The 26,279-nt window shown below is 35.9% G+C and overlaps 3 protein-coding genes across 3 annotated transcripts; 1 reads left to right on the top strand and 2 right to left on the bottom strand.

Moving 5' to 3' along the window:
* Nucleotides 1-4: 4 nt before the first annotated feature.
* On the top strand, nucleotides 5-4,481 carry LOC144453379 (uncharacterized). The gene is made up of 3 exons (XM_078144660.1): nucleotides 5-122; nucleotides 1,328-1,456; nucleotides 2,757-4,481. The coding sequence occupies exons 1-3, from the start codon at nucleotides 66-68 to the stop codon at nucleotides 2,877-2,879; spliced, it is 309 nt and encodes a 102-aa protein (XP_078000786.1). The 5' UTR covers nucleotides 5-65; the 3' UTR covers nucleotides 2,880-4,481.
* Nucleotides 4,482-14,747: 10,266 nt separating this feature from the next.
* LOC144450095 (N-acetylgalactosaminyltransferase 7-like) lies at nucleotides 14,748-23,524 on the bottom strand. The gene is made up of 10 exons (XM_078140665.1): nucleotides 23,346-23,524; nucleotides 21,793-22,082; nucleotides 21,087-21,253; nucleotides 20,597-20,810; nucleotides 19,316-19,489; nucleotides 18,901-19,018; nucleotides 18,578-18,700; nucleotides 17,777-17,995; nucleotides 16,894-17,115; nucleotides 14,748-16,129 (listed from the first exon to the last, which is right to left on the bottom strand). The coding sequence occupies exons 1-10, from the start codon at nucleotides 23,487-23,489 to the stop codon at nucleotides 15,989-15,991; spliced, it is 1,812 nt and encodes a 603-aa protein (XP_077996791.1). The 5' UTR covers nucleotides 23,490-23,524; the 3' UTR covers nucleotides 14,748-15,988.
* Nucleotides 23,525-24,678: 1,154 nt separating this feature from the next.
* On the bottom strand, nucleotides 24,679-26,054 carry LOC144453339 (glutaredoxin-related protein 5, mitochondrial-like). Its single transcript, XM_078144606.1, has 2 exons — nucleotides 25,688-26,054; nucleotides 24,679-25,226 (listed from the first exon to the last, which is right to left on the bottom strand). The coding sequence occupies exons 1-2, from the start codon at nucleotides 25,950-25,952 to the stop codon at nucleotides 25,060-25,062; spliced, it is 432 nt and encodes a 143-aa protein (XP_078000732.1). The 5' UTR covers nucleotides 25,953-26,054; the 3' UTR covers nucleotides 24,679-25,059.
* Nucleotides 26,055-26,279: the final 225 nt, after the last annotated feature.

The raw sequence follows: 26,279 nt of genomic DNA, 5'->3' as shown, positions 1-26,279 counted from the left end.
TACACATCACAGACAGGACAAACACCCTTTGCTGCAATTTTCGCTTACTGACACAGCAATTTGCGATGGAACATATCGATAAATCGAAATGGAGACTGGATACAGGAGATCTAGTACAACAGGTAAGATGTTTGTATAGGTAGTGACTTTGCAGGAAATACGTTTGCGATTTATTTATGGTGTAAACGTTGAGTTTTGGTTGACCTATATATTCAGCCTGTATAATTCTCGTGATTGTGACTTGCCGAATGTCCGTCATCGATGTCATCAGGGAATGTTTTACAAAAATATATGATGTCGTATAGCGTAACATGGTACATGTAGCTTATAGATTTATAAAGTAATAGGTCGATTGATAGGGTGAAAAGTGTATAGCATTCAACCTGGGATGTGTATATTTACATAGTTTTGTACTGTGGGTTGACAATACAATTTTTAATCAAATTATGCAATCAGACTCATAGATATGTATGATGTCACTATAATAGATAATATAAACATTCTATACCACATCATTTTAGAGAAATACGTAAACGAATGTTACCCACCATAAAATTTGTTCCTGGTTTATGTTTATAAAGGTTAATGTACATGTAACCATGCTGAATGCCACTAAAGTTATTTTACCATACCACACTGGTCGGAATTTTGTTCTGCTGAGATGCTTTGTTTATATTGCTCTGGTACCAACATGAATGATCTTGCCTAGTCCTGCTTGCAGACAGAGTCTTAAAATTGACTCTTGACATTTTCCAATTTAGATGACATAATATAGTCCCAACATACTCAGTTTTAGTCTGGATTCCAACGTGGTCTCTAACTAGTTGAGGTGTAAATAGTAATGATATCATATAGGAACAAGACTAACTCAGTTTGCAAGCAGGACTAAATTGCCCAGGAGATACATGTAAGTTCTGCAGTCAACTCACAAGTTTGGTGTTTTGTGTAATAATTTGTTAGAACCTTTAATGTCATACTCCAAATTGGGAACAACCACAGTAAATAAAAGTACTACTGGAGTCAGTTGAGACCATCTTTTAGTTGTCATTTATTTATCAGGAGATGGACCATAATGAGTGATGCAACATACTATGATAGTTAGTTAATTTTTTCTTGAAATTTCCCAAAGAGGAAAAAAAGTATGTTAGAAAAGGTTCAGTACTGACAACCATTTATTTATACTGTTATATGATAGTTCTCAGTTTCAAGAGTGAGATCGTACGTATATGTAGATGTAATGGCACAGAGAAGCTGTATCAGCTTTGAACTAAAATATGTGGCTTTGAGTGATGTATCTAAATATGATTTTGATATCAATTTTTTACAGATGGCTTTGTTAGCCTGGTTGAACAAGGAAGAAAGTGGTGAAAAATTCTACAAATTAGTTACAACAGGACGAGTTATGTATGAGGTGTGGCAGAGACTGAGCGGTGAAGATCAAATGGAAGCATACAGGGTAAAGTCACACTTCACTGACATCTATCTTGCTGCCAGTTTTGATTTTGTCACTGTTCCATGTATGACCATAACGAGTGTGAAGCTACCATCATATTCATATTCATATTCACTTTCAAAAGTTGACCTCTAGCTCAATGTGAATATGATGATAGCTTCACACGTTCATCATCAGATTCAAAGTCTTCCGAATGGGTACGAACAAGCGTTCGGGCCGCGGCAAATCACATAAATCCTTCATTGGCAGGTTGAAATCATGTGATTGTAGTTACTTTTCACTTGATTTGCGTGGATTTGCCAGAGTATCCAATTTGCACCATGAATTATTGTTGTCATATAAAAAACTAATTTGGATGTTTAGTATGCCTTTCCCATATCTTTGAAAATTAAATATCAATATTTGAATGTACAAAAAACCTGTGTGAGTAATGTAATAAAATACGGCTTGGCTGGGTGTGTTTTGATTTCCCGCAGTGTCGCTATCTTTGAAACCCTACTTAACACTTACACTGGTGAAATTTACACAAAATAGTGTTGTCAAGACCACAATTATCACAATGTATGTAGTTCCCTTGATCGGGGAGGGTCAACGCAATCGATTGTAAAAATTATGGTCCATGACAACAATAATTCATGGTGCAAATTGGATACTCTGGCAAAAATAAGAAGAAAGCATGCAAATCCACGCAAATCAAGTGAAAAGTAACTACAATCACATGATTTCAACCTGCCAATGAAGGATTTATGTGATTTGCCGAACGCTTGTTCGTACCCGTTCGGAAGACTTCGAATCTGATGATGAACGTGTGAAGCTATCATCATATTCACATTGAGCTAGAGGTCAACTTTTGAAAGTGAATATGAATATGAATATGATGGTAGCTTCACACTCGTATGACCATAGCGCAAGTAGAAATGGGGGTGAAAGGTCACTGATAGGCAAACACAGTCATGTACAGTATAATTACAAGTGTACATAGAAGATAAAGTGACAGTTCTTCTATCCTACTTTTAGCATTCTGCAATTTTTAAAACACAAACGTTTATGAACAAAAACACACAGTAAACTACACAATAACAGCATTCATTGTGAAGTTGAAGTCCAGACCACTTATTGATGTTACAGCATGGCATATTTAAAATGTAAAATAATGATATACATTTACATTAAATATTTTTTGTTGTTGAGACTATATACTTTCCTTTTTGCATAGATTTGTTTTCTCACATTCTTATTTCTGTATTTTGTTAAATTAACTGATATTTATTAACCTTTTAATACTCTCTTTGACTCTGTCCAGGCTGAAGCAATTATGGGAATCTCACAGTACATCAAGAATCACCCCAATGCTACAAAGGAACAAATCACAAAAGAAGTTGAAAAACATATTCTTATATTTGCTGCAAGAGTAGAATCAATGTAACAAAACACTATCCAACCCAACTTAGTCTATGTACATGGTGTTCTGTCAAGTCAACATTATGCACAAGGAATCCATTGAAAACAAAACAAAATATTTGGATGTAAGTGGAGTGTCTCTGTGCAATGTGATTTTTTATAAGGCCAAAGTCTGACATACATATTTTGTATGTTGTCTCTCAATTTATTCAATGTATTCAGAACACAACTTTAGTCTGTAGAAGTCACATACTGACTTGGCCTGGGGAGACGATAGGCCTAGCTGGTAAGCAACTCCTAAAGACTATGTTATAATATAAATGTCAGTGATTGTATTTTTTTTTAGCGTATTGAATTTGAGATCAACAAAAGTGCCATGTATGTATATGTAGTCTACTGTACTATGTACAGGTTTATTTACTTGATGATTTTAATTCCAGGTCTCTGCTTTACTATTAATAGTGTATACTGGAGTCTAATCATTGCATGTACCGTTTATTGATAGTTTAGTCCTGTAATGAGTAAATCCATTATTCGTGACTAGTAATGTTAAATTTACCATTATTGAACTCTTTAGTATGATGGAGGGCCCAATATATTGTATGTTGTGTATCGTAGCCTGTTGTGTAACCCCAGACAAACTGACTCATAACATTAGGGTTAGGGATGTTACAGCACAGGCTATGTTTAGAAGGTTAGTGTTTGATGTGTATGTTAATCATGATAAAGCCTATGTGTTAGGTCATATAGGCCCCTCCCCCTAGAAAAAAAACCAACAACTTTATTATTAAACAGAGATACAGGCTTTGTTCAGTAATTTTGTAGTAGCCTTTCTTTACCATTACTTCTTGATATTCTTGATATTTTCTATGAGGCTGGTCTATGTAAATGTTAATTATCATAAATTTAGCCACCTACATTTCAACTGGAAAGAAATATGTGCTGCTGTTTGTGTAGCATTGACAGTTTGCCAAGTTGAGAACACAATGATGCAAGTTACATGTGAAAAAATACAGTATCATTTTCATGGGATAATGTTGTCATATTTGGTCATCAAAATTACTCAGTACATCCCTTGAGTGTCATAGATATTGTATAGTTGTATTTTATAGTGTCTCAATGGAATAACCAACACTGCAGGTGCTGTAGTTGAAATCACAAAATACATCTGTGGGGGATTTAGAAACTGATTAATCATAAACTTCATTTCACCATGTAGTCCCGTATTTGAATAGTGAAATAATACAATCAGATACTATCTGGGTATGTATTTTCATGGCACCATTATAATTAGCGGTGTGATACATCACAGTTTTTTTCCAAAATTCAATGTTGTCATCATGTTCATATGCATTGTATCAACTTTTTGTATTATAATATTTACTCTCAAATGTACAGTGTATTTAATATTGGTTTCATTGATACTGTGAAGTAATGTGATTTTCTGTAGTTCCTTCACATCATTGAAACCAATGAAACCCCAGTCAATGTATACATATCTGATGTTGATGAAGTCTTCTAACTGATCACCTGGGAGGAACTAGAGTTTGGAACAATGAAAATTACATTATTTCAAAGTATACTTGTAAATCATAATTTTATTGATAAATTAGCTAATAAATGCATTGTTTGTGATGATGTATTCTAAAGGTGTGACATCTTTCATTGAATTTTAAGTTGGTTTGATATAACAGAAAGAGGGGCGAGAAAGAGCCATTAAAGCTGCTAGTGTTAAAAGTAGGACAAGCTAGCTGTCCTTGAAAACCTGTACAAATTAACCACAGCACCATTAATATGTATATTCCAATTTGTGTGAAGTCTTGTCAATACTGTCACTGAGACTCCCCCCCCCCACCCACTACCACACACACAGTAGCACACACAAGTTTTATACGATAAATTGTTCAACTTGTTTGGCACTTTGCCACGCTTTTCTTGCTGTGAACTTCACAAGAATGTTACCAGCAGGAAAATAAATACCTTCTCTGTATTAGGATGCGACTTCATTGATGTGAGAAAACTTTGGGTAAACTACAGAGTTCCAGAAATTTGAAATAACTGCCAGCTGATTTTATTTTGATCAAAGCAGAAGACCATGTTAATTACTTTGATTACCCAAGTCAATTAACAGGTGCAGGTCGATGTGGTTAATAAATCACGATCTGCAACATTCAGTCAGGGGATTTATAAATTAGAAATACATCCATGATTCACCACATCCTTGTAATTTGGAGATGATGCCATACTAAGCTTAAGGAGTACACCATTTGATAAATCGGGAGGGAGGGGAGCTTGATGATTTTCAGAACAAATTGTCACGACAAAAGTACTAAATAATAAAAAGAATTAGCTGATAAAACAAGACAGAAAATAACAATATACTGGTACTTCCAGTGTGTGAGCTGAAAACTGTTGTGATGCAAGTGCGGTCAAATTCCCAGGTACATCGTGTCTCTGGCGCTAAGTTCTCGTTATCTTCATTGTTCACCTCTTCCATATGCATTTCTGCATGAGGCAAACGTTGAACTTGGTGTTTCTCTGATTACGCAAGTAAATGTAGGTAATTTAAAACCATGACATGACGCTCCAGACTGAACCAAAAGTTTATTATTTCCTGAAGTACATTTCTTCAGAGGGTGGGGTCTATGATTTCTTCCGTTCGTCGGATCAGTAGATGTTTACACTCACTGCATAATGTGTTAATTGGGAAAATTGCAAGTGAATTAGTTCTAGGATTAGCAATCTACTAATTAATGCAAAGTTGATAAACCCTTATAATATAAAACTGCTTAGGTAGGAAATCGGAAAAAACAGCGAGAGGAAACAATAGTTATGATAGCAATATTGAAAACTTCATTTGAGAAAATAAGAAAATAATATTAGAAATATGGAAAATCGCGCGAACAAAATTAGCTATTCATCATGTTCCCTGTGGTTATATATATAGGTACCTTAGATGAATTGCACGGAATGAGTTTTTTTGGTCATATAGGGTCATACATCTTTCTCCTCTCCCCATCCCTCGGGAAAATAGATTTACGTGAGAAATTGCCCACTGTTCCGTGTAATATATCTGGACATTGTGATTTGTTGAGTCATATATAAGCAGATAGTCTGGTCATTCAGATCTTTACAGGAATCATATCGCTACATATGTGCAAAGTAAGTTAATTCAGGTATACAGGAGTGCCAAGTCTATCGGAAATGTAATCTAAGTGTGACGACAGCAACAGTTGGTTTTCTCTGCTTCAATATTCTAATTTTTCATCGGCATGTATCACAAACATTATCCGGTTTTGAGAATTCATCGCTTTATATTAAAAATCTAACCATTTTAGTCCATCTTTTATACTTGACAAATGGCATGCGGATATTTTGAGTTCCACCAATAGCTACGTACCCCACCCCCACCCACCCCCCAGTCTGATTGGTACAATGACAATCCTCTTCATAACTTTGTATACGTCAAGACCGGAAAGTATAAGCTTTCACACTTTTCGTTGTTTGAACATACAATGACCCATTACATACAGCTTTTGATCAAATACCTTTGCAGATGCAAAACTATACCATATTTAAATTTGAAAGAATAATACATAATCTCATTATTACGACCTTTTAAATAACCCGCTTTGTCTATTCAACCTGCTGGTCTTGTCAGATTTGTCATGTCGCACTGGGAGAAAGATCAGAAGTTCGTAGTGTCTGCCAGTAAATAATGATATATCATATATCATACAACGCATGCCTCTAATACCGACAAGTCTATGAAGGAAAGACGTAGTCCATGTAATTAGCCCCATCGAGGTAAGAAAACGACATTTTTATTGCTACATTGCACCTGTCTCTGCTCAGCACTAAGCTTATTCATTATCTTTTTGACCATCGTCATTTTTGGACAGTTCGCACTGATGAACATTCCGTGACCACGCTTTAACTAATCATTTATCATGATCATATACTGTTGTCTTGTCAAGTCAACTATATATAGTTATTACTGTTCGCTTCAATGGTGCATGTGTACACCATTACATACCGAGTCACGATGTAGACCATCATGGTTCGATTATATATATTGGATTATGTGTATACCACATATTTTGTGTCTTGTAAACTCGTATATTTATGATACATTTGTAGCTTTATCATATAGCTATGTGAAGTAAAGGACATTTACAAACTGTAATGCCAAGCCGGAGTGAGTGGGTTGATCTCGTGTACGTATCGGTGATTTCGCTACCCGATCATTCTTTTGTTGTTTCTCTTATTTGTTGCTGTTTGTAAAGGGTTGGTTTGTAATTGTAAAAATATTTAACATTTTTATTGATTCGCATTTGCATAACAGTTAAAATTGTGCATTCATATGGAAACACATTTACACATAGTAAAAACAGAAAATAAATTACGAGAGTTTCTATAGAATTAGAAATTTCTGTAACAAATATCTTTATTAAGATGGAATTATCTAGAATGTTGTTTAGCCAGGAAAATCTAGCGTGTGATTTCAATATTAATTCGTAGGAGTATTAAAGTCAGAATTTGCAAAGAAATGTTCGTTTGTCAACAGCATGTTGATACATGTATAATCATGTGGCTTTCTATAGACACAAATCAATGTCAAAATATTATGAATAAATTATAATATATCAAATGTCTGTTATTCAATCTGCAGTTGGAAAGGTCGAACAGCCGCAAAGTTCCGCTGAAACCCAACCGTGTCACTTTGAAACTGCCAGTGTGGCCAAAGAAATCTACGATTTTTCAGTTTACTGAGGCATGCTCTTAAAATTCCTCCTATTAGGAAATCGATGCATTGGTTTTTCGATTGTCCCATAAAAGGGGCGTAATTTTACTTTTAAAATGTTTATTTTTTAAAATTCAAAAGGTCAAATCGAGTTGTGCAATTTCTTGTCGGAAAAAAACTCGGCAACCCTCTCAAAATGATTTTTATCAAATTTTCAAAATGGAGCTCAACCACTTCTAGATTAGATCGCATCGAGCGAAGCGTACGGAACATAAATGATTGTAATACTGAGTATGTCTGGTAAAATGTGTTCCTTACTACGTCAGTGAACTGCTCGATTAATAACAATTAAAACACCTGTGTCTACCCCAGAAGCTGTTATTCCCAGGGCCATGATTGTCTGTGTTATGATTAATGTACAAATGGTCCATCAACTTTAATAGGCATACTTTATTTGTTGTTCATATGAAGTGGTAGAATTTTAATGACAGTCATCAAATCTGACCACGATTTTATTTAAAATTGTAAGTCAAATCTCTTGAAAATAATCACCACTTCGAGGTCCTATTAATATTTCATCTTTCAAGATCTGCAAAATTTGCAATGATTTTCTTCAAGATCAAAATTCCGTTTGGCATATAATACTAGTTGAAAGTTCTTGGGCCAAATTGTGGGCTACCCTATATCATCCTTTATTGTCTATGCCTACATGTAAATTCAATTGATTATGCAAATGACTCATTTACATCAACAGTTGTATCAACTAACTATACATGGGCTCTGCTATAATCCATGTATGCACCTGAAATATATGAAAAGTTAAGCATCCATTATTGACTGAACTACCAGAAAAATAATTAAGTCCGGAAGTGACTCATATAATTAAAAAAAACTAATGTAAATGACTTATCAAAATCTACATATCTCCCACTCTCTATGGAAACCATTCAAATAAATTCCGGATACTAAAGTGCTTAGATTATTATTAACAAGCTAGTTGGCCATTGCATGCATAATGGGACACTCCTCATACCTCCTTCCTGACAAATTGTAACCAAAGTAGTTGACCTAAAACATGAAACGCTATGGTTTACTCTGTTGAAAGGTACATCAATTAATCATAATGAGTTGAGGACCTGAGTTGAGATATTGTGACGAGGACAGCCTGATGACACTTATTGTATCCAGGCCCTATCAGTGAGTACGTAAAGAGTCTTATATTTGTAACGCTTAATGCGAACATAGTTTCGCTGCACCGCATAATCACTTGCTACTGGATTAGTTTCAGGTAGCGGGAATAACAGATTCTGAACACACTCAGTAGCAAGTCATCACAACAAAATATCAAAGTGTGATCTCATGTCTACGGTGTAAATTTAGGGAACTTCGGAGTATCGATAGTACAATATGTCACTTCGCTGTCCATGTTAGTATTCGACGAGTTGTTATTAAAATTACTAGTCTTTTAATTGCAGTATTTTTTGTTTTATCTTAGTTTTGAGTTGATAAGGTTTGTGTTTTTAACGACCTCACGTGTTAAGTCCCACAACTCTGACCTTATTCGATACACATTACCTTGTTACGACTGTCTGCATGAATGATCATTTTGAATGGAAACAGACTGCACAAATCACTACTACAAGTCCTTACATTAAGGGAGCCATTTGATTTTAAAACTGTGTTTCTGTGGCTATGTCGGGTTAAAAAAAACACGTGGCATTGCATTTCTACGAAAATTTCAGTCAAAAATCTCCAAAAAGTGAGTTTATGTAGCTCCCGGATGTATCTCCATGTACCTGTATGTATTAGCTGTTTAGCATGTACATGTATTAGCTGTTTAGCTTTGGTTAAAGGCATTGTGTTAGATACATAGGAATCAATTTCTAGACACATTTTAGCGAGTCAACATATGTATTGCTATGATCATGACATCACAATATCATTTGCAAATAATGAGAAATGGGTAATCAAACCAGAGAATCTCTAACTTTTGGCTTTAATGATATACATATACCTACAGCAAACTATGTGTCTATGTTATGTGTTCATCGTGTCGATGGTTATGAACAATGACTGTCACAGACTCAAAGTATGTGTGATAATGGCATGCCTGCTATATTAATATATACGGTGATGGACTTCCTAAAGTGTATTGATGATTGCATATACTTTATTACCTAGCTTTAGACTTTAAGGTGCTGCATTCTACAAACGGATCATTATTCCGTATTGATTATAACTGACCGCCAGTCATTTGAAGTGGGTGCATTGTAATTACATGTATCATACCAACCATCAAATAAACGTATCTGTTGGTACTGTCAGTTGGGGTAAAAAAAAACGATGCTGTCTGTACCTTCCTTTATGTTGGTGTCTGTAATTAATAATGATATCACTAAAAGTGACAAATTATGATAACATCTATTCAGGTTTCGACCCAATTTAGACATTATTAACAACACGATAGTGCTATAACACTTGTCATGCATGACATCAATTCATAGCTGGAGGGACGTTAATGAAATGATAATGTCTGTCTGTCTGTCTGTGTCCCGGGGGGGGGGGGTACTCCCATTAATTGGGTATACGTATACGTGCCGCCCTTTGGGGTAGGGTTTTTTGCCCTTTGGTCTAAATTTTAGAGCTAATGAGTCTAAAATGGGGTCCCCATTTTCACATTTGTTGGGTCTGGTCTAAAATGGGGTATTGGTTTTGGGTCAAAATTGGTCTAAAATGGGGTCTGGGGTTGACAGCATTGGCCACACCCCCCGGGGTCTGTGTCCTCTCCGTATTCACAATCGATATCTAAAACAAATACTAGATTGCTCATAATACAATTTGGTACACTCAGTTAATGCGTGAACTGATGACATCGGGCAAAAGCAGTGCATATTAATTAACATTACCATATTTCTTTCTTTATATCTTTATTTCTTTATTCATTTATTAACCATCCAACATTTGTGTTCCTATATTAAAACCCTTATGAGAGGCATTCATTTTTTTTATTTGTGTTGCTAGGGAGTTTGTAACGATCATCGCATCATTGATTCTTTTTCTTCAAGATCAATTTACTTGTGATATTTACATACTTGACATGCTACTTCTAGATCTATTCATATTTCAACGTATTTCACGACTCACCAGCGTCATACACTAGCCTTTGTACGCACAACGAGAGTATACCACTTTATGGGACAAAACTAGTAAAAAGGTAAATGCCTAGCATATCGTCATCCTCACCATCTTCTAAAGTTACATAATAAGTTCGTAGATGTTAGCAAGATAAAACCTTGCAAGTTATTAGGGAGCAACGAAAATAAAACCGTTAGACTTTGGGAAACTGGGGAATTAAAATGTAGTCTTCTTCTGTGTCATAATACAAACTGACGAATGATATTTGATGAGAGCTTACTCGCCCAGTTTGAGTCTCAAAATACCGTATTTATGAACTTAGTAATGGGTAAACTTGGAGCGTTACAAATTGCTTGTTTTTAAAGTTCTATTTTTAGAAAGATCGAACAATGCATTTGTATTCAACATGACGTCATCGAACATACATTCAGTGATCGTGTCAAAATCTGGTCGATGGTACGGGTTGAAATTTCCAAATGTATGTGCTGGGACTGGGAGAATTCACACCATTCTTTCTTCGTACCTATTCCAAATGAGAGTTAATGCGTCGAAAGCACAGGTGAGAAAGGTTATTCGGCAGCATTGTAGGCGACGATTATTTTGTTAATTTTGTTCGCGTTTCTGTAGTACGTGGTATGTTATATCATGGTAACACTGTGCATAACATTACATTCAGATCAGACAACTACCACGCTCATTTCAACACAAATGTACCAAACGACATAGCCAACGCTCATTATTGGCACCGGTAGCGTTTTATTATCTCAGGCATTTCTATAAAAAAAAATTGACCACAAGTTCATTAATTTAGTGTAAGTGTGTAAGTCTAAACTCGATGTGTTGTCATATATAGTTAATCAAAGGAACAGCCAGGAATAACTAGTTTATGTAAATATAAACTGTACTATTTCTACTAAAATCACCTAAGGCTTACAAATGGGTGGATCACGTGATTACATAGTTATGCCTATTTTACTGGTTGTTATTTTTGCAGATACTTCAAAATACCTCGATCACCTCGGCAGACATCTAGTTGTTTGTACTTATGTATAATTATATTATCTACTGTTTGATAAGGTCAATACTGTAAAGAGAAAATGTTCAAAACATTTACTCGCGAGCTTCCACTCCAGCTCTTTCGTAGAATCGATTTGGAGCATCTGTATTACATGCTGTCGTGGTGGCTGTCCTTTTAATGCACTGAATCGACCTAGCATGGGTCATGTTTACAATGACCAGCTATGGCTTGATCTGTACTTGAGCATTTAACTTGTATAGGCACACGTTCCAACAGTATAAGTTTCAAATTTTTAAATGGATGGTGTACATACAGAAGTTATTTTCGCAAGTGATACTGTGTATACTGCGGCCGTATTTTCGCGAGCAATAATTTGAATACAAAATGTGTCAACATTAACTGTCATTTGGAATAGGTACGAAGAAAGAATGATTTTATTTCAATAGGACTTCACCAAAATCAATAGTCAAAGAGCTATGGGAGGTGATTATCTTAGTAATTTTACAAATCGATGTAGAAATCGCAATATAATGATGATATATTTCTTTCTGATACATTACTGGTCAGTCTGTCACAAGTAAGGAATGCCATTCTGGGTTGCACAAGTAGTATACGATTCAAACATCACCAAACCTTTTGACCCAGGCAGTGATTGAGATCTCCCATAGTTCTTGGACTATAAATGCCAAACGTGCTATTTGAATGAGCACTCCCACTAAATACATGTAATAGCAACCCATTATATACCTGCTTGGGCGGTACTCGAAACATATACCTGCATCTCTCTCTCTCTTCATAAATTCCTGGTGACATTCAAGATAACCCACATTCCTTTTTAACATTGTTGTATATCTCGTAGTTCAACAAGCATACCGCTAGCGGTTATCAAATGGATATTCTAACTAGATTACACAGAAGTGAAGTTCATACCTGCGACGCTACTAGCCATTAATGGGTTTCGTAGTGTTTCCAACACTTTAAATTGTTGTTCACTAATTCATGACCACAGTTCTTGATTTTCCTTTACCGTATTCGTGGTATTGTATTGCTAGTAAATTCAGTTTTAAGTACTCAGAAGATCAATTTCAACAACTAGAGTCCTGGGTAGCGGTTTATACGAAATTGGAAGGATCTTGTAACATTTTAAGCTCGGCATCTTGGCAAAGAATGGAATAACGATCGAACAGCTTCGTAAACGTGACAGTATGAATAGCCATCAGTATATAATTACTTGTGTATGTCTTTCATATTTTCATTTGACTCTGTGCATGAAAACATTCTTTTCGTCTGTCGGTGCTTCATGCAAAGAGTATGGAGAAAGGAAGAGCATCTCGACCGTTGTTCCGCCTCTTCGTGACAGAAAAGGCCGATGCACAAGGGTGCCTAGAGGGCGCCCTGACATGTATCTTATACCGTAACATGTAAGTCGTGTGTCTGGCGCAATTTACTTCAATTTTGCATTCAGTGCATATACTGTGCTAATCACACAACCCTGCAGGAAATAAATGTGGACGATTTATTTGCTTGATTGTTCGTAAACTTGAATTACTAGTGAGTAGGCATGTGACGTCGTGCGAAATTTGCGAAACCAACGAACCTACCTACCTACCTGCGAAAAAAAACACACTTCATGCTCCTATTGCCTTTTCCCATCGATCTTACACTCGCACTCACTGGGTTGAATGTACCCTAATGTACAATTAATGTGTATTTACTTTTCTAAATTTTTTTCCAGGTTGATTTGTTATAGCTAGTTGAGTTTTTTGGAAAGGCCAAGCTACGATCACAATGTCACGTTTGTTGAAAACGAAGCGGGATATACGAAGACTGGTTGTGTTTCTGCTTGGACTGATTGTGTTTCTCTTGTTGTTTTCTGGAATTTCCATGTACCCAGTCAATTCATTAGAGAACAAGTCTTCTGCGAAAAGTACGACAAGCGTAAAACTCAGTGATGCTCTCTACAGCAAAGATCGTTTGTTTCAAAGATTAAAAAGCCAAAATGCATTTGACAATCTTCCAAAATGGATGAATTTGAAGAACAAGATATCATATGACAGAAACAGTCCGCTTGTATTGGCCATGGGTAGGCCAAACTAAAAGAGATACGTGTATTCGAGTTCTTGTGATATCGTTTACTGGATGGAAACACAGAGAGAAAGGTTTCCTAAAAAGACTCTGCATGCATGGATGCCTGTTTTTAATAGGGTTCGATTTGACAAATAACTGATACTTCCATGTTTGCAGTCATTACTGACGATTCGCACACAAATATATTTAGACAGGAATGGAAATGTTGAGTCCATTACATGAAATGTAGCCCCTGTAGTCTTGAAGGACTAACGCTACAACACTTCTAGTATTATTTCCGCTATTCTAACTGCATTTTCTTTTTTATTTTCGCTCGTCCTTTAAAAACTCAAAATGGCAGCTAAGATAGCTAAAAAATGTTATAGCGTTAGTCCTTCAAGACTACAGGTAGGCTACATGAAATAGGAGATGGACTAAATAGAAGCCTTCTTCGCAAACAATACTTGAATGGTGAATTTCGTTTTGCAAAATTTAAAAGTTTCACATGATTTTAAATTACAATATATAACTTGTAAACCTTGTTTTCAGTTGAACCTGAGTGGGCAATGTAAAGTCTCACAAGACACGTTACAGTCTAATGTATATACGTACCCATGCATAATTTAACAACAACTGAAATTCATCGTAAACATGGTAAAGTCAGCAACAGACATATAGAAATATATACAAATTGCATACTTTGATCTGGTGTTAAATGGTCTTTACATATTCATTGTTTTGTAAATGTACTCATTTTTCTAAATGTGAATTTTCTCTTGCCTGTTCACGTTCATGATAATCTGCGCAATGACGTTTCAAATAACGTCACTGCGGAGCTTTACACAGTCGTGAAGAGGCAAACTTGAAAGGTGTGTATTTTGCTTTACACGTATGTTAAAAATGTAATGCGAGACAGATTGATATGATGTTTTCATTTGTTTTTATTTAAATGTCGGTCCAAGATAAAACCAAGAAAGAAAGAAAAAGGACGATGAACAGAAAGCCCTGAGTGCTCATAATCCACACATCTCGTGGTGTTCAGAATTGATCGACTTTGAGAGCTGTGCTTGTAAATTAATGTAAAATCCACTCGTCTCTGTATTAAATAGTTACCAAAAGCAGATAAGAAAAATCAGGAAAAAAATGTGTAAATGAAAATATATTTTCGGAAGACACAAAAATAAAAGTACGTTATTCTGGACAGGCATTGATTTCAAAATAACACATCGCAACTGGACTGATTCATGGGATGGTATACATGACATAAATTGGAGTCAATAAAACACATACTAAAATATGAACACAATTGTCCACTGAGTAATGTTCTGTATGGATAAGAAAACAACAAAGTTTTTACAAAGTTAGAAAAATAAAAAAAATAGAAAGGCAACTGTTCAGTAAAAAAATCTTCTTTCCAGTTTTAAATTATGACTGTGGTAAATTCAAGGGAACCCAGTAAATTATTCATACGGTTTTATTAGCTTTCTACAACGTTCGTCGTACATATCAAAGTAATTTTCTCACTGACAAAACCGTTTTCGTGATCAGGGAGTCTTCGAGTATTATTTCACTGTCACTTATATTGCATACGATTATATGAAAATAGTTGACACTTTCACCGGTATGTTTTCCAAGATACATCCGATGACTATAGAACACGTTATCAATTAGGATTGTACTTTTACTGCTAAAAGGTATGTTCGAATTGGCTATTCATAACATTGCTGTGTTGTCTCATGTTTCCAAATCATAATCACTCGATTCTGTGTCGAACAAGGTACACGGCTACAATCTTGTAAAATTATACCAAAACTTGATTACGCCATCAACGTGATCCTAGGTATACACAAGTAGAGCCAATGACTAGTCAAGACGTAGCCTACAGGTGGCGATGTACGCCAACATCCGTTATCCTTTGTAAATGTAAACGAGACAAATTTCAACCATGCATTGCCCTCTGATTATTAAACTCTTGACACAAGTGCAGTAAAATGATAAAAATCTCAGACTAGTTAATTACGAAACTGGGGATATTACATAGCTGTCTTTGGTTGTGATAAAATTTACAGATTTGATTGTGTAGTTTACAGTTCATTAGTCCCCCAAATCTCGACATCACTCTAGGTAAAGGTAAGGTCACTTGGATATTGTTAGATATTTAGTACTTTTATCATGACATTCTAAGTTTACTATTTATTGTCCACTTCTGTTTTGGATTTGAATCGTCACATTTCTGTAACCCTAATCTATGTCGACCAGTATCAAATTCTAGACACAGATTTTTGTCTTCGAGGTATAATCGTCTTTTTTCCTGCAAGAACGAAAACAAAGATATTGCAATTAGACTTTAGAATTTTAGTTCTTGTATAGTTCTCATTCACTGTTTTGTTTCGGGGAAATACCAGAAAGCTACAACTGCCAACTCAAACTGTGATGAGACCGATAGTCTGTATTATGGCTTGATTACTCTTACAAAATGCGATATCACTCTGAACCTGTTTCAAGGGTGTGGCATTTTCAAACGAAGAGCATGATACGGGTAGTACGAATTATATGAATGACAGTGTAAAGGCCTACGCTACGACAGCCGACAGGGGACTTCAGATAAAGGCCTACGCTACGAAAGCCGACAGGAGACTTTGAAGTTGGAAGTCCCCTATCGGCTTTCGTACTACGCTAATGGTAAGTTGGGAGTAGGTGAATCTGATTAAAATCTGATGTAGTGTGTACACATCGCAACTTCTTTTTGGCTGTTACGTTTACTGTTGTTTGTTCATTTGTGAGCGCTTGGGAGTAAGTACATGTTGTTTTACTCCGGATCTTATGCATTAATGAACAGTCACTTACAGCATATCTAACAGCATACAGCAAAGACTCGCACAATAACTTTTCACTGGAAGGAGATTGAATTTATGATTCTACTTGAACTCAAAATCCCAATCAGGCACATTGATTCACCACTGAAAGATGCTATCGCAAACATGAATTCCATCAAGTTTCTTTATCCTGTACTCAAAATTTGTCGTTATCCCACATCTCAAGTTCACGTTTACAATAAGACATGTACGAACATACCTTGTCGTAATTCCACGTATATTTTGCGTGTCCATCACATCGACGCAGTTTCACCTCTGATTGAAGTTCGTACAAACAAAGTTCATGAACACGAAATTCATGGTCTGCTGTGATGCGAAACAGTTGGTTTCCACCTTGACCGTGACAAGCTGATACACCGACCCGACCTCCTTCTCTACTCCCCATAGTATCTATACATAAGTTACTACCGTCTCCTCGTATCTGGAAAAGAACACGATTTATTCTCAATGTAATCATAATAATATATAATGTTTGTTTGTTTGTTTGTTTGTTTGTTTGTTTGTATATAGCGCTTTCGCACACTTCTCAAATCACTTCACAATTACAATAATTATTACCTCTGGCAGTGCACTGATCTATAGTGACACAACGGCCATTTATACTTCCTTACCCCCTGGGGAGCATACCGTTCATTCTAGCCTCTGTAAGTGCATAATATTAAAGCATTCACATTGCAACCTCTATCCTACCAGGTCCCAATTATACAGCTGGGTTGACTGAGGCACAACCTTGGTTCAAATTTTGCCCAAGGATTTAGCCATAAACGGCGGAGGCGAGGCTTGAACCTGCAACCTGGAGATACCAAACCGGCCACTTGACCATCATGACTCCCATCATATTTAAAATCGCACAGGTCATACATCCTGATGTCTTTTAGATGAGCTTTTGTGATCCTTCAAAAACGGTCATCTTTTAGAATAAAGCAAAACTTTTGACATATTTCAAGAGTTGGCCTAAAAACGCGAAAAGAAATGCATGTTTTTTTTATTACAACGCTCACAAGTGAAATGCAATGATACAAAGCGTTCATTATTTTGTTTCACCAGACAATTGTTCTCATTTGGACAAATAATTTACTCACCTCGCCCCATCCAACATTAGCACCTGGAAGCGGGTAGGTGTTGAGAAGATCGGGTGCTACTTCTGTCATAAACCAATGGAAATTTTTACATTTGTGTTTTTCTTTAAATTCTAATTGTGCGGTGATATCACCGTATGTCAACAACTGAGATTCAGGTTTACTTCGATAGAAATATTCCTTGTAATCATCCATCCATACTTCTACAACACGTCTGTAATTCTACAGGAGATAGAATGGGCAAAATGGGGTGGTGATATAGAGGGGAGGTGGTACACAAAGGCTTCCTATAGTCTACATGTACATGAATTATCACAACTTAAAAAGCTACACATGGTCATGACCACAGCCAATGAAAGTCTATGTAGAAATATCTTGAGTTTTACTTAATTGAGTTAACACCATTGCTTGGTACATTTTAGCAGTGCCGATTACTAAGTATTTCATATTTTATGTGGTTTACTTCCATCGGCAAGACCTTAACAATTTGGATTACAGGATTACTACATCCACGCTACAACGAACCATGCCCCATCCCAAATTGCGAAAAATAGAACAACAAATTTAAAGATCAACAAATGTCGATACCAAATTGACGTGCAGCAAATACATTGTAAATCGTGAATGGCAACATGGTCTCGTGGGCCTAGGAAAAAAATAAATTGGTTGTCACTCCTTTCCTCGTGTATAAACATGGTTGTCATGCACGGTGACGACAAAATTGCAAATTTCAGTAATATAAATGGTAAAGAAGTGCAACAAGTCGACACAAAATGAGAATAATTTGATGAAAACGTGGCTTACCCTGAGAGACCATTGTGTCATGCTGGCATTTGGTGCTCTGTATGGTACCTTACCAAGAATACGATAAACATGACCAACTCTGGAACATGGTACCCATTCCATAGAGCCACCACACTGCCAAATCTGAAATGATATGATAGAAATACGGGGATAACGGGGAACGGATAGAAACGCATATTGGCCCAATAAGTAAAATCAATGGACAATAAGACAAACTTTGAACTATCATATAAATAGTTGGTAAGCGTAAAGAGGTTTAATAATTGATTATGGCCATAAAATCGACTAAAAATCTGCGTTCTTTCTTTGTCAAAAACCTTTACCTTAAAAGAAAGTTCAAAGTTTTCGCCTCCCCACACTTCCAGACCGGGGTCATATGCGCCAAGTTCGAAGAAGTAATCTCGCGACATTGCAAACAATCCACCCGCCATGGCCGGAGACCTATAAATGGGTAAAATGGGTAAAATGATAAGTGTAAGCGAAGATGTATGTTTAGAGAAAGAATCGGGAAATCTCAGCTATAGATATCATCTCCGTAGCAAAAAAGGTAAGACGAGATAGAAAGATTCGTCCGTTGTTGGCGCTCTTCTTCGATAAATAAGGTACCTGTGCACACGACGAATCTTTTAGGTTTTAAATTTAAACAGAGTTTCACTGGCTTTTGGATATACCTAATAACAATATATATTAAACCAAGTAGTTTATGAATACATGGAGATGAAATTGAGGCTAATTTACCTGTAGGGTTCTGTTTGGTGTTTTCGTCTCCGTTTTTCGGCTTCGTTCAACGGTAGATGTTTCCAGTAAAGACTCCAATCAAATCCACCCCTCGAGAGTTCACCAGCACCCTGTGGACGCATACTGTAGTCCATGTTATCGATGACGTCAATGATTGGGACTGTCACGGTCGTCCTGACGAATGAATTATGAAGTATAGTAGATTAGAAATGCGTTAATGTTGTACCTACGTATATACATTTATAGATACTAGTAATGTGTTAATGCAATTAAACTTTAAATGTGTATGATGAACGTCGAAGAATCAAACAGATATATTAGGCCGACAGTCGTCAGCAATTTCCGAATCAATTTTTTTTACCATTTTTACGTTAGTCTCGTAGATCATCAGTGCAAGTTGATGAAAATTGGAGCGCAGAGGACGACATTTCCTTTACATGTAATAACAACCAAGTATTACGTTATTTATACAATAACATGCTCTATTGCATACTTACTGGGGGGCACATACGGTGGAAACAAAGGGATTGTACAAAAACACGGGTTGGTGAAAACGCCACAGGACGTTTATAGATCTTTATAAATTATTCCAACCTAAAACACCTCAAAAGTCAAAATTGATAACCTTTAACCCTTTCTTTAAATATATAAAAACTACAATATACAAAAATCTGATAGCCTACATCCTACAAAGTAAGCTTTACTACATGTATACTAGTAACTGAAATATCCGAGGTAACGATACCAATAATGTCTTCATCTATCCAGTTAATTTGTACCAAGCAGGAACATCATGCTTCGCTATCTCTGTCTACCCATGTTTCAGCTCTGGGTCTACGATTCTCGATCTCGCTTTGGACGAGAGTATCACATACCCCTTAGCGTATGAATCCAGAACTACCCTTGTTTGCGACTTGTTCGTATATTGTTAAAAATATATTTTTTTACATCGATATAATTAGTAGCTTGAACGAAATTAATACACAATTTGTGAATTAAAAGGCTTATGACATCTCCAGCATCGTGTTATTTCAGTGGTGAGTAAATGCTTGAATATTGGCATAACATTGTTGTCTTTTACATGTCTTGTCACCAGCTGTGGAGTTCTTTGTAGTCATGTCACTCTTTCTTTACTAGGAAAGTAAACATTGACATTTTCGCTGCATTGATCGATAGTAAATTATGTCGACACGTCATCCTCTTAATCTCATTGACATATACTACATGTATTTCAAGGTGGTATTCGATTAGCTGGCTTATCTCGCTCGATAAATGTCTCACCTGTTATTGGCGATCGGTGAAACCAGTGGAGGTAGCCAATTTAGTCCAACTTCACAATGTGCATCTAACCACACCAAAACGTCGGCCACTGCATATTTAGCACCGATAGTACGAGCTCGTATCAGACCTTCACGTTTTGCATTACGAACTAATTTTATTTTACCTAGAAAACGTGTATGTTTTATATACTCTTCTAATTGTTCTCTTAAATGTTCTGTGAGAAAGCAAAGAAACAAAAGCCACATTAACCAGTAAACAATTAATTATGCAATACTGTGACTTTTTCCTATAAAGGTAAAAATCGTTGGTACCAGGCAAAATAATAAAAACGAAAATAGCTCCTTTTCTACACAAAAGGGTTAACTTTGTTCTCGATTTCTCTTTTTCAGACGACATTACAAAAAAATTGACTTTAGTAACCCGGTTTGCTATCCAGTAAGTTACCACGTTCACAAAATCAAGAAATGTATGCAGTCAGACATAAGAATACCTTTATTGCTGTAGTCGTCAACCATCACAACCTCTCGAAGCAATCTTGCCGGAGTTCTGTTGAACACACTGTGTACAGTCCTAAGTAGTGTAGACCATCCTTCGTTATGGAACACAATGATGACACCGATGGAGGGCAAAGACTCTGGATAATGCCAATATTTGCACCTAAACAATATGATAGAAGGAACGTAATGAAGTGCAGCTCATTTCAGACAAACAGCAACAAACGAAACGAACGTACTGTAAAGTAAATGTACACACACACACACACACACACACACACACACACACACACACACACACACACACACACACATCTATATCTTAGTAATCTATAATCTATTATATATATATATAATCTCTCTCTCCACCCCCCCCCCCCTCTCTCTCTCTCTCTGCACACAACAAATAAAGTTGACATGTTAAACTGACGCCAGCTTTACTTCCAACCCCAAAATGTACAGACTGACATTTCGATGCGATTAGCATACCTTCATCAGGCTAAATCAATAAAAGTGTGAACATAGACCAAAATAAAAAGTGGATGGCCTCAACAAAACTTTTGACTAGTTTTGGCCTTGCATATATATATCTGTATATACGTATATGAGTGAGTGTGCATGAGTGTGGAGTGATGTGCGTGTGTGTCGCTTTCAAACAAGCAAATGACTTTTACATTAAATAAAAAAAAAACTTATACGTACTCATCTTCTCGTAAATCTCGTATAGATCGATCAAGTGATATTTGATCACTGACATATTGATTAAATCCATATTCATTTATTAATCTATCAACATCCCTCTGTTCAGATTTGGACGTTTTCACTGCTATAGCATATTCTCCAGGTCCAGTTCTACCCCTTTCCTCAGGTGGCCTATGTTCAAAGTTGCCAATTTCTCTATATTTCAAAACGGCCATTTCTTGTATACTTCCGGGTTGTACGCTGGCTATACTGCCGGAATCAGGAATGTGTTCATTTTCCGAGTTCTTCGCCTGTGAATAGTATTGGAAGTCAAATCAGTTTTATATTTAGGCATGTTTGGTCACATATACGTGGGTATATGAAATAGGCTGCCACTTTTTTTTCTGACAGTTATCTGTCAGGCTTTAATAGAATCTTTGATACATTCCACACTTTTAAAATATTGAAGTAGAGATTGTCATAAGTCTGTGGGAGGGCCTAGGGGAAAACATGAGTCAATTTGAAAAACGAGGTGTGATATTCCCGAAGTATCTTTCCTGTTGCAGATGGTATGGCTTACTATATAGTTTATAATTTATTTCAACACATAGGCCTACGTCATTTGTAATTCTTTGTGTTTTCAAAGATATATAAATACTGGTATTGCATTATTCCGATTAGCGTGAGTGCCTTTAGCATTATTTTCTAAATGTCTCCCAATCACACCATGCCAATCACTATTACCACCTACATATATCACTAAGCAGCTATTCTCATGTACATATGAATACTACAGTACACGTTCCTTCAACCGAACCAAGCTTTTCCACTGACAACATTATATATATATATATATATATATATATATATATATATATATATATATATATATATATAACTCGGTGAGTATCAATCTGCTAAGACAGTGCTCTATACCGCAGTGGCAGAGCGTAATAGTTATATATATATATATATATATATATATATATATATATATATATATATATATATATATATATATATATATATAACTCGGTGAGTATCAATCTGCTAAGACAGTGCTCTATACCGCAGTGGCAGAGCGTAATATATATATATATATATATATATATATATATATATATATATATATATATATATATATATATATAATGTTACGACTATATATATATATATAGTCGTCCAACAGTTGAAACTGCATGGTCTGAATTTCTGAATTTGAAACCTGAATTTGAAACCTACAGGACTGGGTTGGCTCATTACCAGTTGGTAGTAAAATATCTCTGTGTAAACTTTCATTGTCTAGGTTACTTTTCATAGCACAACCTAACAACAACAATACAGAACATTGCCAAAGAGACGTCAAACATCTGGGTATAACATATGTAGTTGTGGTTATCACAGCATTGAGATTTGTGAATACCAAACAATTCAACCCTTTGTATTACACAAATATTGAAATAATTCCGGTGATACACCACTGATTTATTTTGTCCCTGTTTGTATGATACATATATTGTGGACGTCCTATGGGCGTCGCCATTTTGAATACGATAATAATGTTAGGGGCTTACCTGTCCGCGATGTTTGCGATCATACCTGTGATTTACCTCCTCGGGTTTGACCTCATTAACTAATAAAAGTGTTCTTATCATGAAGAAAAAACATAATATTAGAGTAACAGATACTATAAATCTCCGTGGTTTAAAGCGCACCATTTTGTCTGCATTATCGGATGTGAAACTGCCACGCAGGTCGGCGGCTGTGGTGGTTGAATATTTACAGCTCTAACATTGTGAAAGGAAGTTGTCTCTATTCAGATGCAAAGTACCGGCACATGAAATATTGACCTAGAGTCTGCTATTATGCCGCATCATTTTTTTCTATAGGATATAATTAACCTGAGAGTTTTGTGTCAATACACAATTTGACACATATTATTGAATATTGTGATTTTGTGATGGCGAAAATTAAGTCAATTAAATGCAATGGAACGACCTATTCATGTCCAAGCACCACTGACTCGTGTAAACAGACGTGAACTTTGACATTTCACGTCACGTACGTGTGATGGAGGAGCGTGATTAGGTTATACCATGGATCTATTATTGAGATAGATCCATGGTTATAATGCCATGGATTGATGTATACAGCAGACGACAACTACATGTTTGCTGAAGTCGCGTACGTTTTGATCCTGACTTGTCACGTAATGTTAAATAATCCAATATCCATGTACTGTATTTATCTCCCCCTCCCCCACACATACATACGTACAACCACACATACATATGATTTTCACCAACAATTATCTTCATTTGGCATTACCATTAATGACATACACGTTATATTAACGGTAAAAATAACTATGTTAACCAGTCGTCACACGTTTATTTATAGTATGGTAAATAATCTCCATTCGATTTGTAATATCTTGATGAATGCTATGAAAGTACTGATGTCACAATTCCTAGTATATTCAAACTTCGAGTCACCGAGGAACAGATAGGAATGATAGGATGGTGCTTCATTGAATACAAAGAGAGTAATGACAAATGAACAAACAGAATGAGGAAATTATATTATATCAAAAAACAGTTGAGAATCAAAGAAGAAACCTAAGGTATCCTTTCTTGTCTTCTATTTCAATTTTTATTTTATTTTCTCATCTCAAAGACGAAATCAAAAATAATTACTTGAAAGTTAAAATGAAGTCTGAGTCACCTGTAATATCACCATTCTATTATAAACAGTACAAGGGAATATACACTATGTTAGAATGTATACTGTAAACCAATTTCTTACAAGAAATGGAAATTCATGTGGTTGATTTGAAATGGAAATTCATTGATTACAAACAAACAAACAAACAAACAAACAAACAAACAAACAAAAAGAACTACCGGTAACATCCTTCAAAACACCAACAAACTTTATTATAAACTTTGTACCATGTTTATGTTGTTATAGCCTTGAGGCACCTAATGTGCAATGCATCTGATTGAACTGTTGAAGAAAAGTAGTATTCAGGCCTGAATAAATAATTTACATGTTTGAATCTTCAATTCATATCTTACACATGTCAGTAGAGCTATGTCCAACGCTGATTACAAATTCGCATTTGAAATAAGGCTTTTTCTATGACTGACTGGTGCAATCGAGTCTATGTTCAAGTCTTCACATATACAGGAAAAGTCTCAAGTATGGTTGGAACAATCCTTATCTTCCACAGGACTAACTTAAAATTTAACTCATACAACTGGAGTTCATAATCAGTCTCCTTCTGAATTAATCTGATGCTTTTTCCAGTAGGACTGACTGGATTCCAATTTTTTTGAGTTCGTCAATGAGTTCACCATCTTGATGCATTTGAATCATGATGTCACAACCTCCGATGAATTCATGATTGATGTAAATCTGGGGTATTGTTGGCCATTTAGAGTATTCCTTTATTCCTGCAAATAAATGGAACGAAAAATAGTCAAATATATGGCAATATCATATACACACTGCCACAACATATTCACACTTTTACCATGAACACTTGGGATATTTGGTATGCACAATATACTCTATACAATTTAGTCACGTGTATAACAAGGGTTTCAAGATAGTAACTGACATGGATCTTGCTGCAGTAATTATAGTTGGCTTTGAGTTTGAGTTGTTGTTTCTAAAAAGCTTTTTTTAGACCTTTTTTTTCCATTCGGGTGAAAACGTATGAACCTCACCAAAAAAAAGCTTTTAAAACATTGTAAAAGCTTACTCAAAATAATGGTACAATTATTGCAACTAAGAGGGATCTAGCACAACATTCAGTTTTGCCTTGAATGAACACACTGGCAGTGAGGGGGGGGGGGGTGAAATAGTTGACTGTTGACCATGGCACACTTGTCCAATATGATCCTTCCCTTACCCTGTCTCAAATCTTCATCTTCAAGAACATTATAACTTGCAAAGTTATCAACACCATGCATCCTTAGGATCTGTACAACAGCATTACTAAATCCACACATGGGTTGATCAGGAACACCTTTCATAAACACAACTAACTTGTCGTTTTTCACCAGTCCATCAATACGTTCTTTGATCCCTGTAGCTGCACAGTAAAACCTCTGTGACAAAATTCGAATGGTCTGTGGTCCTTTCAGAACCTGGGGTATTCTAGACAGAAAGCTCATATTTGCGTATGTCCTTTGAAAGTAAAACAAAACGTCAGAAAAATATACGCAGCGCTGCGGACGTCTGTCGATGTCCCGATTAGTTCATTACGCAAGCACGTTTCGCTCTCCGACCTTCAGTGACCTTTCTACATAAATAGTCGCAATATACGCACTTCCGGTAAAAAGTTCCAACACTTGGTTTTCCAGATCACCTGCTAAAACAATGATTAAACTTATATTTGTGATATGGTCGCGTTCAAGTAATGAATACAAATTTAAGGGGAGAAGAAAGGACACATATCAGTTTGTGTTGCAACGAAAGAAAATCGAGCATTTTTCTGTATT

The sequence above is a fragment of the Glandiceps talaboti genome, chromosome 2, assembly GCF_964340395.1.
Source record: "Glandiceps talaboti chromosome 2, keGlaTala1.1, whole genome shotgun sequence".
Lineage (NCBI taxonomy): Eukaryota > Metazoa > Hemichordata > Enteropneusta > Spengelidae > Glandiceps > Glandiceps talaboti.
Note: the sequence above shows the minus strand (reverse complement) of the source record. Positions and strands in the feature narration are given on the sequence as shown.